This window comes from Dendronephthya gigantea, unplaced genomic scaffold (genome assembly GCF_004324835.1).
Source record: "Dendronephthya gigantea isolate DGI-Jeju-01 unplaced genomic scaffold, DenGig_1.0 000075F, whole genome shotgun sequence".
NCBI classification, from domain to species: domain Eukaryota; kingdom Metazoa; phylum Cnidaria; class Anthozoa; order Malacalcyonacea; family Nephtheidae; genus Dendronephthya; species Dendronephthya gigantea.
The window spans coordinates 757,136-772,494 of record NW_021163085.1 but is presented as its reverse complement, the minus strand read 5'-3'; the positions used below and the strand labels follow the sequence as shown (position 1 = coordinate 772,494).

Sequence of the window (15,359 nt, the reverse complement as noted above, 5' to 3'; positions counted from 1 at the left end):
ATATATAGTATGTATTGTACATATACATATCATATGTTACGAAGTAATTAGTTCTACCTGACTTCTTAGGAAACAAAGATGTGAAAACCTTTCAGTTCTTCGGTATGGCTTCACATACTTTTTTGTCCATTGTTCAATAAAAAAATTATGTTAAAAACCTAAACAAACCTGGGGGTTGGATGAGTTTTCTCCCCTCCAGCTTATCTGTCCTGAACCTATGAAACAGTTTACACTTCATACATGAATGCATATGGTTATATTAACCTAGGATATATAATTTTTTACTTTATTTAGATTTATGTGAATAGTAAAATTAAAACAGCAAATTCCAAACTTACATTAGCATCAATGTTAGATATGATTCTCTTTATACTTTTTTCCTTCGACAACAAGCCCTGTATGTGAAGGTGAGGTCAGCAGCTTGTCATTTGCAGTTTTAGCAAGTGTAACATACTCCTGATGTTCTTTCTGGCTCAACTGGTGATATTTCTGATTTTTTTTTTCATTGAAAGTATAATTTATTCACATTATTAGTACTAGGGAAATTTACAATAATCAATCATGCATTAAAACTAAGTATAATAGTTCTACAGACTATTTACAAAAACAACTTAACTAGACTACTTGCTAATGTTGGAGTTCCATTCCGACAACGTAATGTCATTAGTTGATGTGATGGACGCAGTCCTCCAACTTCGACTGCCACGAACACACACCACGCGAGCTCTAAGCAAAGCAAAGGCGATCTTTCGTCGTAACCAGCTAACCACCATAGATGGAGAATGATTCTTCTTGTCAGCCAGCTTCGCACCCAGGAAGGAAATAAAATGTTGGGTCTCTCTTCCGCATCCGCCAAGGACGCTGAAGACGACCGGTGTGAAGGAGCCATGCTCAACCTCAACAATCCGTTGGTTGTAATGTCGCTTCTTTTCCCGTTCGTTGGCTTTAAATGAGCTGCTCAACGTCTGGCGTCGATGTGTAGAGGCGTATAGGTTAAACACCCTTACATCAAAAAATGCCTTTTCACATCTCTGCCAGAAACCTCTTGCAGCAATGTCCACTCTGGCGTCATCGGTTGAGTTAGCACTGGATGGAAGAACCTCGCCAGTCAAAGGAGCAAGAGCAGGTTCAATTGAAACATCGTAACCAACATCATCAATAGCAGCAGCAAGTAGATCACGGATCTCATTTTGTCTTCGATGGATAAAACCTCCTTTCAGGCACAACAGGGCATGATCTACTGTGAACAATTTTCCACAAGCGCAGAAAGATGGAAGGCGTTTCAAAGGCTATCAATAGCGCATGTAGATTGCATCAAAGAATTCACGCTTGGTCAAGATGTAGCCCTCATCAGCAAGTGGCTGAGCAGTTAGCCAAGCTGAGGATCCTTTCAACTGGGCGAGGTCATTTGCTCGAATCTGTGCTTCACTCATGCTCGATCTCAAGTTCTGTAGCAGCAACAAGTTCCTAGCTTGACGTTGTTTTGCAATCTCACGGCGAAGATGGTGGATGGAATCTCCATGTTCTGCTGATGGTGTACCATTCTGGTAGATGATTCTACTTGAGAGAAGATGACAGATGGTTGTGGAGTTCAAATGCTCTTCATCACAGATGTTGTTAAAGATCGGAATACCAAGACCTCCAATACGAGCTGGAAGCGAAACCAATTGTCACTCATGGATGGACACGCTACGGTTATCGAGGAGTGCAGGAAGGAGCTTCAGGTTGATGGTGTCGTCAACAAGCTGCATTGTGGTCTTGATACCTGGAACGGCACGAATGTGGTAAGTAAATCTGTGCCGAAAACCTGAGACAAACGCTGTGTATGCTGCTTGGGGTTGGAATTTGGCAATTTCACTCAAAACGTGAAGTTGCTGGCACCATTTACTAACTAAAGAACTAATATACTTATCTTTTCCGTCATCCGATCCAAGATATCCTCCAAGGTACTTATGCCCTTCACTTGATATTCGTACATTAGTTCCAGCGAAGATCTCCATGGCAGTCTGCTCCAGGTGTGGTTCACAATCAACCAGAATTTATCAGCTTGCAGGTAGTAACCAAGACTCGCACCATGCACGGCAATCTTCTCCCACCAGGCACGCAGTTGCATTAGCGTACCTGCTCCACTAAGGTCATCCGCGTACGCAACATGCCTTACATCACTGGCTTCGTCAGATTTAATCATGAGCAGGAGTGTAGTAATGGCAACAGCATATAACGGCATGGCCAGCGGATCACCTTGCATGGTACCTTCCGCTGATGCAATTTCTTTACCACCTTGCACGAACAATCTTGAAGCTGTTACATAACAATTGAATGTATAAACAGCCATTGCGAGACAAATGTACTGTATGTTATGTAACATGATCTTGCGGTTGATGGAATTGAACGCATTGGTGGCATCTACCAGTAAGACAGCATCTGTTTCTTCTTCTTCAAAAATCTTCGACATGGTGTGAACAGCAGCCTCGCAGCCTGATTGTTGTCCTGCACATAGCTGTAAGTCTCCTGCGCTATCCATGATTTGTGGTTTGATGGCAAAGACAATTGATTTTCCAATTATCCGTCATAGAACCTCTTCAATCCCAATCGGTCTGACACCAGGGTTCTTGTCCAGAGGTATTAAGCGACACAATAAGAAGGCCTTTAAGCTGGTGGTCTGATCTGCTCCAATAACGACCTTCTGGTTTGCAAGTGTTCTCGCCATTAATGCTATTGCGGATCGTAGATCTTTGCCAGCATCTCCATAGTTGCAAGACACCAAAATATTCCACCATCCAAGTGCGTCAAGACCTGAAGGACCAGCAGCACCTTGAGTCCTCAATGCTGCTTTTGCTATGGCTGCCTTGTCAATGTTGGCGAATAACGATGGATCGACATATGGAATTTCACCATCAATCATGACGGAATGATCCTCAGGTTGTGCAGGTGGATGTTTCTTCAAGAGGTCCTTGTACACATCGTCATTAAGAGGAAGAACTCCACCACATGATTGTTCATCCAACAAACGTAGAGCTGCGTTCACTTTGCCACAAAACATGAGACTAGCGAAGGTCTTGGAAAGCTGTTCATTCAAAACCTTTCTAGTAGCTAGTAGTGTCGACTGGATGGTTCTACATTCCCGAAGTAACCCATCAAAGTTCCCTTTTTGCCACAAAGCCATGCGTCGAGACAGACAAGTCACCTGGTCTTTCGATCTCGATTTGAAACTCGGTTTTTGTAAGAGAAGAGCGGGCATGATCATAGTAAGTTTTAAAGAAATATCATGCAAGATCTCCAAGTTACTGTTCCAAGCGTTAACAAGTCTCTCCAGTTCCCTGACTCCACCAGTTGCATGTTTTTTCCTGCATGAATTTAAATGTAGCGACCGTCCTCATTCCAAACCAAATTGTCACGGGCACAAATTACATTGAAATGCGCGTTCTCCGTCTTTGCTTTCTTGCGGCTAGTTTCTAATTACCGTATGTCGTCACCAACCAATTTACCAAATCATGTAGCACGCGGTTAACGGAATAATGTTCGCAAATATAATTTAACGGTCCAAACTCCAGAAATAGCAAAATATTTACGTAAAAGTTCCAAAAATATATATAATATAACCAATTCGAACTCACAGAATTCACAGTTGAAGTAGCACTGGAAATCATTCACGCTAAAAGCAATGAATGCGTAACCACTCCAATGACCAATGTTCGATGTCCAAATCTTGATAAAGTCACAAAATGCGTGAAAACACTAAGTTAACAAAAAATAACACTAACCTTGTTTTCAAGATATCCTTACTTAAGTAATGATGTAATAATGTTTCTAAAAATTTAGCAGTAATTGTGTAAAAATTTCAATTGTCACGTAGCACTATTTTTTAGCGTATTTACGTCAAAGTGCGCATGCCAGCGTCCTGTTTAGCAATATTTCTGATTGCCTTGCTTTTGAATAGTTTCCTCACTAAAATTTTAATGGCAAAAATGTGAAGGAAAACAAAATACATGCAGGAAATACAGTACCCATGGGTAATAAAATCTATCAAAAGCCAGCTTTGAATTTCATTCTGACTTGCACTTCACTCTATTACTATTACTCTGTATTACTATTCGTATTACTCTTTTTATCCTCCCCTGTTGCAACTAATGCAGGCTTATACACATAAGCTGTAATCATAATTGCCGACTTCTGGCGAATTAATTAGAAAAATAGGTTGTGTATGGACTGGTATTTCAAGGTACAGATTTTTTATTTTGATATTTTTCTTTTTCTTAGAGAAGTTTGAACTGTCTGCATGTCCCAGCTCCTCTAGGGCTGTCCCTGCATGCATTAAGGATTGCACGGGCAAAAGTATACTGTGATCAGCCTTAGACAGGGGAATACATTCCAAGCAGGGTTGGTAGATAGCTGCATATTTGAGGCCAAACAACATTACACTAGTTCTTTGTTTCCTTTGTCTTTGCATTTGCCTTTTGTTTTCTTGATAGCACTAATGACAATTTGGCCTCAAATATTTGCATATCTACTAACTCTGATTCCAAGTGAGATATACAGTACTACTCTATATACAGAATGGATAAATAATATGGTGTAAATTGTATTTACAGAGTTGTTAATGTCAGAATTGAAAACATATTCTTCTATATATACCTTTATTGTTTGTTCATCAAGACCAGTATGTTCAACTGCTTCAGTTGTTTTCTTTTCAATGATGTCATTCCCTTCTCCCAAAAGCCTAAGAGAATTTCCTTTTGTTCACTTGTCAAATGATTTCTAGTTGACATCTAGTAAAAAGATAAGTGACCATTAAAAGGTTAAACTTAAAAAACAAAAACTTAAAACGTTCTTTTAAATGTTCTTTTAAATGAACTAGCCCAAACTCTTCAGATTTTATTGTGTATATATACTCAGCTGATGTAACAACTCTCAATTCGTTCAGAATTTTCTTTTAAATCAACTGTATATACATAGCAAATAAAAATCATTTTAATGGACATCATACCTCATAAATTTATATCATAGGCAGCCCAGTTATTATGCTGCTTTTAATTTAGTTTCTAAAGGGAACTCGCGAGTGGAAATTGCGTGTGACGCTCGCATTGTCATCACGATGATGCATTTATTGTATATATATATTACAAATTTAGGCAAGAAAATTGACTTGAGAGACAAACACATCGCAAAAACTTCAAAATACTCTACTAATACTGTATGCAAAATAAAAAAACAAACTACATGAACTTTGAAAACTGATAACTACTCTACATTAATTAAAAATAAAATGTTTATAAATGTCACAGACAAACGAGTAAAGAGCATAAGTTTCCAAGGTTTTAGCCAAAATTTTTCTGTCCAGATGCAGGATACTCCTAACGGCTATGACCCCGATGAAAATACAATCCCATTGGTTAAAAAAATAAACAAACTTTCAGGTAGTTTGACAAAATTGTTTGACATCAGGGGGAGAACAAGGGATATTTATACACAAATTCTCGGAAAAAGTCTCAGAGAAGTTCACTCAAGGCAGAAAAAATTATTGCACGGTAAGCGAATTTAGTTTCAATGTTTATGTTTTGCGGAAATTTACACAAGCTCACCTTATGAATTAAAAGTATTTTTGTCCCATTATGGTTATACAAAGTAAGGAAAATCACAGATACTAATGAAATATAAACCATTGACATATAAACCAGATAGTCAGAAAAGCCGTCGTGAAGACCAGGCATAGCACGGGAGAATATGTGAAAGAGTTTAGCTCGCTAAGTGTATTTTTTTTGCAACATTTTTCACAAACATATTCAAAATGAATGAATTAGAGGCATTTTTTGCCTCTTTATATTGTACTTTATACACACAAAATGAGGAAAATACATACTAATGAAACAAAACCCTAAAAATATTGTTCTCGACTATTCAGAGGATCGGATACCTGGTTTAAAGGAAATCTGAGAGCCTCTAGGAATATAAATATCATAGTTTTGGAGTGCAATATCTTACTTCATGAACGATAACCCCTTAACAAAACCGATTTTCACCATGGGATAAAGCTTCTAATCGATTATGCTTCTACTTGTTGGCTCTTTAATAAACAAGCTTTCATTTGATGTAAATATATCTTTGGGCAAATAAATACAAGATAAACAATAGCGCATTGAAATTTCCCTGTTTTTTATATCTTGCAGGTCAATTTCTGTTATTTATATACATGCTATAATCAACATACTCAAGTATTCTAAGTGTTTTATACCTTTAGCGAAGAAGAAATATTTTTGAATGGAGACTTTAAGCTTTGCTAAGTTTAAATGCCCAGGAGTCCCTATATATTTGTAAAAAATCATTATACAGATTACAGGTCTTTTGAATGTTGTTGTCAGTTCATAATAAAGTCAGATCCGTTGCTGTTCAATATGTCAACGATCAGCAGTTGTAAACTTTAAAATAAATTTGGGGATTAGGCACTGTTTAGGGATTATATTGCTACTAAATTTCCCAAAATTAGAATTACATCAATTGTTGTTTTGTTCCTATATTTGATCCATAATATACCATTTACGTATCGACTATATAGTCGCCTAATGTTTACATTTATGCATACGTACTGTTGTATTTATTTTGCATACGTACTGTTGTATTTATTTTGCATACGTACTAATGTAATTATTAAGCTATTATAAAGTGGATTATTTTCCCAGGACCCCAGCTGAAAAGGGTGGGGAATACAAATTCTAAGGGGATAAAAACCTTAATTAACTTCTCATTTAGCATTTTACATGGCACTGTATGTCGTTACCATGCAGAATAAATGGTTGGTAAGAGTATATAAATTTTTCGTATCTTTGTAGGATGTAGCAAATCAGTCTGTACCGAGATTTGTTGACACTCTATTTTATTAGGCATTACACTACTAGCTGTCGACCAAGTGTTTTACGCATATTGGTTTATGCAGTTAAGCTCAAATACTCAAGAAAGTTGAGGTATTACACATTGCAGCTGCAATTCCCGATTAACTCTGCATTAAGTAAATCAACAAATGGCTGTTACCGTATTCTTTTGTATGCAAGTGTCCAACTCAGAAAACATGGGTATTTCCTTCAGCATTTGTGTGAAGAATTTGGAGAGCTTTGAGAATTTACCTAGTTTACAGAGATTGTACGATTTAAACATTATAGGATGCATGAGTCCTGCTTCCTTGATCACATTGTTTGTCATCTCTTGCAGTTCTTCCTCTTTGAGGCTTGCTGGTCCATCTTCTTCTAAGTGTATCAATGACCGGTCAAAAACAGATTTTGACCATCCCTGTTATTTTATTATCCCCTGTTATTTTGAGCCCTGGCTGTTTGGGATTAATTGCACCAAAATCAGCTAATAACAGATGATCAATGTTCTATGTTACATAAGTAGCAGTCTTTGCCAAAGCTAAACATCATTAGGGAATCTGCTTTCATAAATGGCACATTCACAGAAGTGTCTGCTAGGAAGAATCAGGCTGCAAAGAGTGAAACTACGCCCATTAGATATAAGTATTACTGTCTTTCAATAAAAGACCTTTAAATATTTGTGCTGAGAGCTCAAATTCAAGTTGAGAAGACGAAGGAGACACAACAAAGCTCTTTTCTTGTCCTGATGACAGCTGTATCGCGGATAAGCAAGTAAACAAACATTTACCAAAAATTTATATACTCTTACCAACGATTTTTGTCACGGTTGAACAATTGTCAAAAGGAATATCTTACTAAAATGTTCAATGTTGGAGAGTAGACTGGCCATAAAGTAGACAGAAACACCATATCACGCTACATGAGAAAAGCACAAAAACTTAATGGCTCTTTTATGTTTGATGTAAGCGAGTACCTAACTCCAAAACAGATCAAAAGCTTCTCACCTTGCAAAAAAGAGAAAAGGAACAATGGTGAACGAGTCAGACAAAGAGTTTCTTAACAGTGAAATAAACTGTTAGAAACTTGTTTCGATACATCATGGTTTCATGTTTTAAATGTTCAAGACGTCAGCATTCACATTTGAAAGCATAAAATGTCGCCGGTCAAAATGCCAGGTGAGGTAACAAAAAAAGTGACCGGTCAAGTGGCATTTTTGGCTGGTCATTGTCCGTTGACTGGCCTTTGTTTTGAGCACTGCAAACAGCTGTGCAGGCATGTCTGTAACAACAGTTCAAAAATTTTGTATTGTATTTTGTATGCATACTGTATCTGTCACATTTACACTTCATGCCAAAGAGGTTGTTTCCATCTGTGTTTGTGACACCTTATATATTGCAGGTGAACAATGTCCACTTTCTGTGGCACAACCAAGAATTGATACCTTTGTAAGTAAATAGATTAATGTGATCATGATAAGTTAATTTATATTATCTGCTCTTATGTAAACATAACAAAGTTGAACTGATTATTGGTGGAAATTAAGTGTGACCTAGTTATGGTGGCTATGTGCTATACCGAGTTCTGTTGTGAAACAGTACATGCTGGAGGTGGTGACTTTGTCTACCATATACACTGCAGTAATTATGGACCAAAGGACTCTTGTATGACTATCAATAAGAATATCTGAATTAACTTGCTTATCACAAACTGCTAATCCTAATCGTTTTATGCATCTTATATTATTAATTCCTATCACACCTCTCTGAATCTCAGCTCGAGGAATTTAACACCAACGGGCAAGATGAAGGCACAAGCGAGATAGGAACCACATCGAGTATTCATGTCCAAAAATTAAGGTTTGTTAACTATTGTATGATGTACAGTCTGCTGATACTGGTATATTTTTAGTGAATCGTAAAAACAATATGCCAGTTTACAGCAGCGTGAATTATATAAAAACAACAGTTATCTGTTTTGTGTGTTTCATTTTTCAAAATATCTGTAAACACCTGGTATAGCCTTGTCAAATGCAGTAAACCGTACAAGTTACAAGGACACTTTTGTAACAGGTACATGGCGTGCATTGTTTTCATTAAAATAGTCTTAATTTATTTTGTTTAGCTGTTATGAAAGTCTTGTCATTGCAGATGATATTGAGATTTCAGATCACGAAGAAGAGTTACCAAGAGTATTGACACAGCAAAGTAATGAGATTTATGCCTCTTCAAAAGTAATGGTACGAGCAGGCTATTGCTGAAGCTCAATAACAAAATACTTAATGAAAGAGACCATGAATCTATTATCATTGCAAAGTGTCCTCATAATATTTTACTATTTTTTAAATTTTAGTGACAGACACATCTCATTAGCCTCGATATTGTCAGAATTACGTAGCAAATAAGTTAACGAAGGTTGTTTCTTTCATTAATGTTTGTCATAGTCAGATGTGGGTTGATTCATGCATCACAAAATCGAAGTTTAACCCTAAAGCTGCAGTGACTACCATGGAGGCAGCGAGGGTGCTGTTACTTTCTCAGGAAAACTTTGAATCAATTACAAACGATTATTACTTACAAAATGTGAACTTTCTTGCAGATCAAAATTGCTGGCTCTATCAATGAACTGTACGCAGAACTGAAACAGGCGTCCAATGAAAAAATTTTAGACACACAAGGGGCTCTTCCATCGGTCTCACTTCACTGATATCCCGAACAACGCTGTTGCTGGTGGTACAGCGTAGTCGAGTGAGGCGTAGCTCGATAATTTCTCATAAACCGATTTAGCTCTTGCTTAAAATCCTTTTTTCCTACACGCGATGTCTTTATAATCTTCTTCACTGTGCGAACAAGTCGTTCTACCTCACCGTTCGCTCTAGACCATAGAGGCGTAATTTTACGATGCTTAAAACCAAGATTCTTCGCGAAGAGATGAAACTCCTCGTTACCATTAAATTGTGGGCCATTGTCCGACTTTACAACACTCGGGGTACCAAACTCCGAGAAGACCTTGTCAATCTTCGGAATGACTTCTCTCGCTACCGTTGAATTCACGACCTCAACCACCGGATATCTGGAGTAGTCATCCACGATAAGGAGCAGATACTGCTTATTTGGGAGCTCAGCAAAATCAACGCTAAGTTCGTCCCAAGGTGCTGTGGGAAGAGGTGACATTCGCAGTGGTTCTTGCTTGGACTCTGGCGTTGATATCAGACACTCAACACAGGATTTCACCTCGTTCTCGACCATTCTATCAACAACAGGAAACCAAACTTTTTCTCTTAACAACAACTTCGTTTTAACGACTCCCTGGTGACCCTCATGAGCTATCTTAACAATGTGCGCTTGCAATTTAAACGGTATTACAATACGCGCTCCTCGCAAAATAATGTCATACTGCGAACAGACTGTCAGTTCATCCTTGACCCTCTGCAGTAAGTTAAACTGGGTCATGTCAATTCCAGGTTGTTTACTCGCGTCGTACCAGTTGCTTTCTACTATTGCATCACGTACAGCTTGTAACGTGGAGTCACTCTTGGTTTCCATTTCGATCTCTTGCAACGGAATTGCTTTCGGAGCCGAATTCTGGACAAGATAGTTGACGTACTCTTCCACAATTTTCTCTTGTCTGCTCGACCGTATGGACTTGGACGGATTTCTGGATAGGTAGTCAGCAGGATTTGTGTCTCCTTTCATATATCTCACGGTAACTTGGTACGGCTGAAGTCTGAGCGCCCATCTTTCAATCCGTGCTGGTGGTCTTGAAGAAGGTTTGCCATAAATGCTAAGAAGAGGCTTGTGATCAGTATAAATGGTTATTGGTTTTCCGTAGATGTAGATATGGACCACCAAGGGAGATACCCACGGCGTTGGGCCTTCGATGCGCTCTATAACGCCTAATGCTTTGTCTCGGTCTAGCTGCTCCTCTAGCTGCTTACACACATGAAACGGAACTCTCCGGTGCGGTTGTGCTATGGGCGTTACGTTCTCATTAATATGTAATTGTACTTTATAGTTCCTCAACTTCCCGAGGCCCTTAAATAAGTTGTCATACTCATAAACTAGACAGTCTATTCCACCAGCATTTCTCGTCACCGACTGGACTGACTGAAGGAGATTTAACTGCTGTGATGTCTTCCAACTCAAAAGGGAACTACCCGATCCTTCTACTACGTAAAATTTATCTCGAGTAACTCTGGATTCAGATGCAATTGTCGTCTCGAACTTACCAAGTACTCGAAGTGGCTTAGCTGACTGATATGCATAGATTTTCACATTAGATCGCTCTAGCGGCGGGCTTGGTCCTAGCTTACGATAGTCCATCTCATTTAAAACGTTTATAGACGCTCCAGAGTCTGCAATAATTTCCATAGACACCCCACTTATTTTGACCCGAAATAATGGTTCATCATTAAACTTTAATCTCCCGCTAAGCGAGAATACATACGCATCATCACTGTCACTTGTCTCGCTTGATTCGCTTTCTACAACCTTGTTTACCTGTATTCGCTGTTTACCCTTATCAGTTGCCGCATTACACGTTGAATAGCACACTGTTTTGAAATGCCCGAGCTTTCCGCAGTTGTAACACGTGGCGCGATATGCAGGACAGGATGTCCTTACCACAATTCCGGCAGGACTTGTCACCGCTTCGACTTTGCTGTTCGTTACGTGACTTACTTTGCATCCGTCTGCCTCCGCGTTTTATACCATTTGCATGATTTGGTCGACTAATTCTTCCCCTATGAAACCTGCTCTTATTGTTTACCGAGATTCTATAAGCTTGTTTGTTATGTTCAATGTTTGCACACAGTAACCTAGTGCAAATGAAACCGACAATACAATCCGTTTTTAAACATTTCAAAGAATTGCTATACTTGTTTGCTGTATTTTCGTATATGGCAGATTGCCCGGACCCACTATGACGATAAAACACAAGGCTCAATGACAAAGATGTAAAAATAAACTTGAATTATCAAACTAAGCTGTGGTTTAACAATAATATAAAATAGGAAATACTATCAAGCACAGAGGTGCAAATGAAATCGAAGATATAATCAGTTCCTTCAAAGAATTGCTACTTGTTTACTGTATTTACATGCGGCAAGCAACAACGAAACAAAAGCTGCAATGACAAATATGTAAAACATAACACTTGCATTTTTAATTTTAACTCATTAAGTTGCAGACTGTTGCAATAGTTCTACCCCACTAAGTTGCAAACAATATGGCCGATTTTAGGAATTAATGACTGCCTTCACAAAAATGGCTGTTACTCATTGCCAAATTAATAAAACCTCTTGAAATTTAGGAAACATTTAGATTAATATATAGGGTTTCATTTTTATTTAAATGATACGGGAAACATCCATTAAAAAATTATTTTCAAGACAGCACAATTTACACCATCTTCTGATTTTTAAAACTTTTTTTGGCTATTTTTGGGTAATGAATATTCAAAAGCCAGATTTCCCTAAAATTTTGATGTTTCAACAATTTTTGTTTTGAGTTTTATATTTAAAAATACTTCTAAAGCTTGGATTTTAAATATAAAAGATTTTGCATTGCTAAACAATCAAAAAAAGGTTTTTTTCAAGAGTTGATTTTTGACTTGCTTCAAATTATTTTGTGACTTCTGAGGCATAGTTTTTTGCACCAAAGAAAAAAAATATTTATAGCCGAAATTGACCTATAAATATAGGTTGTCTAACACTGATTTTGAGCTCATTATATTAACAGAAAATTCATCATTGATATAATATAAATTTGAGTAAAATAAGTAAGCCTCTGAGGGAAAAATACTGAGATTTTACTAGCGTGCTATAACGCGGCTTTCAGAAGAACTGCATTTCAGGGCTTCTTTTTTCGGCAACTGCCTGGCAAAAGGCCAGTTTTTTGTTTTTTATATAAACTATTTATTTTTTTAAAACAAGATAAAAACCATAGAAGATTTTGTCTATAGATTAGACTAAATTTATTCATGCCATTCATTAAAACAAGCTCTTAATCTACAAAGGTTTACATTACATTGAGCACATTTATAAACGCTCTCAAAAGTTCTACCCGACGCACGCTTTCTTCCAACTTTCGCACACATCACACACGCTCGTTTTCGCTCTGAAGACTTCACTAAACTATGGCCTTTGACATTTTGACCCACAGGAGTTTCTTTTTTACGGCTAGTCGGACCGCTAGAAATTCTCTTGTAGCCGTTATAGGTCGAAATAAGTTGCCTTGCCAGGGCAAGCCGAAACTCTAAGTGTTTCAACCGATTGCGTCGATCAGTCTGCAAATTTTGGAGAATATACGCGTTTACGATTGAAATATTAACGAAAAACCAAGTCAAATACTTCCACCATTTTTTTGATGGAGATCCGACAGGGTAGTAGCTCCTATATTGGTCGTTTACGTCCACGCCGTTCATATACTTATTGTAAACAGATATGACGGCGGGTTTTTTGCGTTCTTCTTCCGGCACGGCTTTTGTTTTTCCAGTGCGCTCATCCAAACCGAAAGGCCGAAAAGGGGCTCGGGATCGACATTGGTCGAAAGAATCGTAACTAAGCGCTTATCTTGCCAAACCAAACAAACCGAATTACCATTTTGCCTAGTTCTAATTTCACCTCGCTTGAGTTTTATGTTTTTAAAATCGACAGGAAAGTTCTTCCTGTTGTGGCGCAAGGTCGAGCATGCGTAAGTTTTGTTTTCCAACAAATGCTGAAGCAGGGAGATCGAAGAAAAATAATTATCGAAAAAGAAATGTCGGTAATCATTAAAGTAGGGTTTTCCCAGAAAATCAACGACTTTGAAACCGAGACCTTGCGCCTTTTCCGCATCATTTTCGTTGTCATTTTGTTGTTTACCTAAGTAAACTTGAAAACGCGGCACGTAGTAGGTATCCGAATCGGCTAACATCCAAACTTTAATACCGAATTTGTTTGGCTTTTTAGGCATATATTGCTTGAAAGATAAACGACCATTGAATTTCACCAAACCTTCGTCAATCGAAATATTTTTTCCTGGTACATAAGCATTTTGAAAAGCGTTTTCGAGCTTTGAAATCAGAGGCCGAATTTTTGTAAGTTTATCGGTTGCGTTTTCTTGCCGCGGGTCCGAAATGTGAAAATACTTTTTCAAAATCCAAAACCGTCTCAAAGGGATTGTAGTTTTGAAGCCAGGATTTCCCAAAAATATATCTGAATCCCAGTAGAGACTGATTCTGGGTAGGCGGTTGATGCCAATTAAAATGTTCAATCCAAAAAATGCAGACATCTCATCGCGGACGGTCGAAAAATTTTGGTCACCTTTTGAACGAGCATAGGAAATAGTAGCATGCACAACATGGTCAAGAAATTCATTGCCGAAAAACAAGTCGAAAAAGTCTTTAGGGGTAGCATCTTGACCCAACCCATGACAAGGACCAAAGTCGGCAGTGAAGTCTTCAACATTTACACTACTTAAACTATCTTTCCATTCAAAAATATCAATAAAATCGTCGCTACTTATCTCACTATCACTCTCGCTATCGCTCTCAATCTCTTCTACTTCGATGTCCGAAAAACCGAAAAAATCTTCTTCTTCTTCGTCTGACTCGCCCGCTATTTCTCGCCACGTAATCACCGATGTTCCCGCTGCGATTGGCCGTGTCTCTTCAACCGTTTCGTCGATCAAAAAGCCCTCGAAATCTTCTTCTTCTTCGCTACTATCGAACATACGAAGCGCTTCAGCCATATTTCAATTTTTTTCGCAAAAGCACGGTTTAAAACACTCGTAACTTGGACAATATTACTTGTACAAGCTTGCACGAGGTCTCATTTGAAAGACCGGATTCGGGGGATTTTATAGGTATCAGTTGCTAGGCAACAAACAATGCATGTTTTTCATATTTGACCAATAGAAATACAGCGTCGCTCAGGGCGCATGAGGGCGCAATGCCACTTACCCACTTGCCAATTCCAGGGCGCATGGGGGCGCAATGCCACTTAATGGGTTAAACACTAAATTCCAGCTTTTACTGAGCTTTTCAGTAAAATAAGTCCAAACAGGCAAAACAATCAACAATATACCTAAAATGTGATTTGATAGTCAATACTGTATATCGCACGTTGTAGGATATGCTAAACGAAAATTTTGACATCAATGTGCGAATATTTATATTGTGAATCAAAACAAATTACAGTAGAATTCAGGCAAAACGACAAGCAACTGTCAACCTTATAATAAATTAAAACAAAGGCGAATGAAAAACAGAATGTATGTTACTACCATTTGCAAGCTACCGTTAACTGTGCGCGCGAAAACGCGTTTGTGTACGTTTCAAATATGAAGTTCTGTAGGCGTAACGCCTATTTATAACCTGTCAACTGTCACGTTTTAGCCGTTAAAACCAAACGTTTGACACACCTTTTATTCTTGTTTGGCAAACGCGAAGCGATCTTTTGGTAGCAAAGTTCAGCGTTTTATACGAAGTATAAATATTGTCGTAAAATAATATGTCTGC

At 38.1% G+C, this 15,359-nt stretch overlaps 1 protein-coding gene across 1 annotated transcript; it reads right to left on the bottom strand.

Moving 5' to 3' along the window:
- Positions 1 to 13,502: 13,502 nt before the first annotated feature.
- Positions 13,503 to 14,590, bottom strand: LOC114531849 (piggyBac transposable element-derived protein 4-like). Its single transcript, XM_028553456.1, has 2 exons — positions 13,678 to 14,590; positions 13,503 to 13,576 (listed from the first exon to the last, which is right to left on the bottom strand). The coding sequence occupies exons 1-2, from the start codon at positions 14,588 to 14,590 to the stop codon at positions 13,503 to 13,505; spliced, it is 987 nt and encodes a 328-aa protein (XP_028409257.1).
- Positions 14,591 to 15,359: the final 769 nt, after the last annotated feature.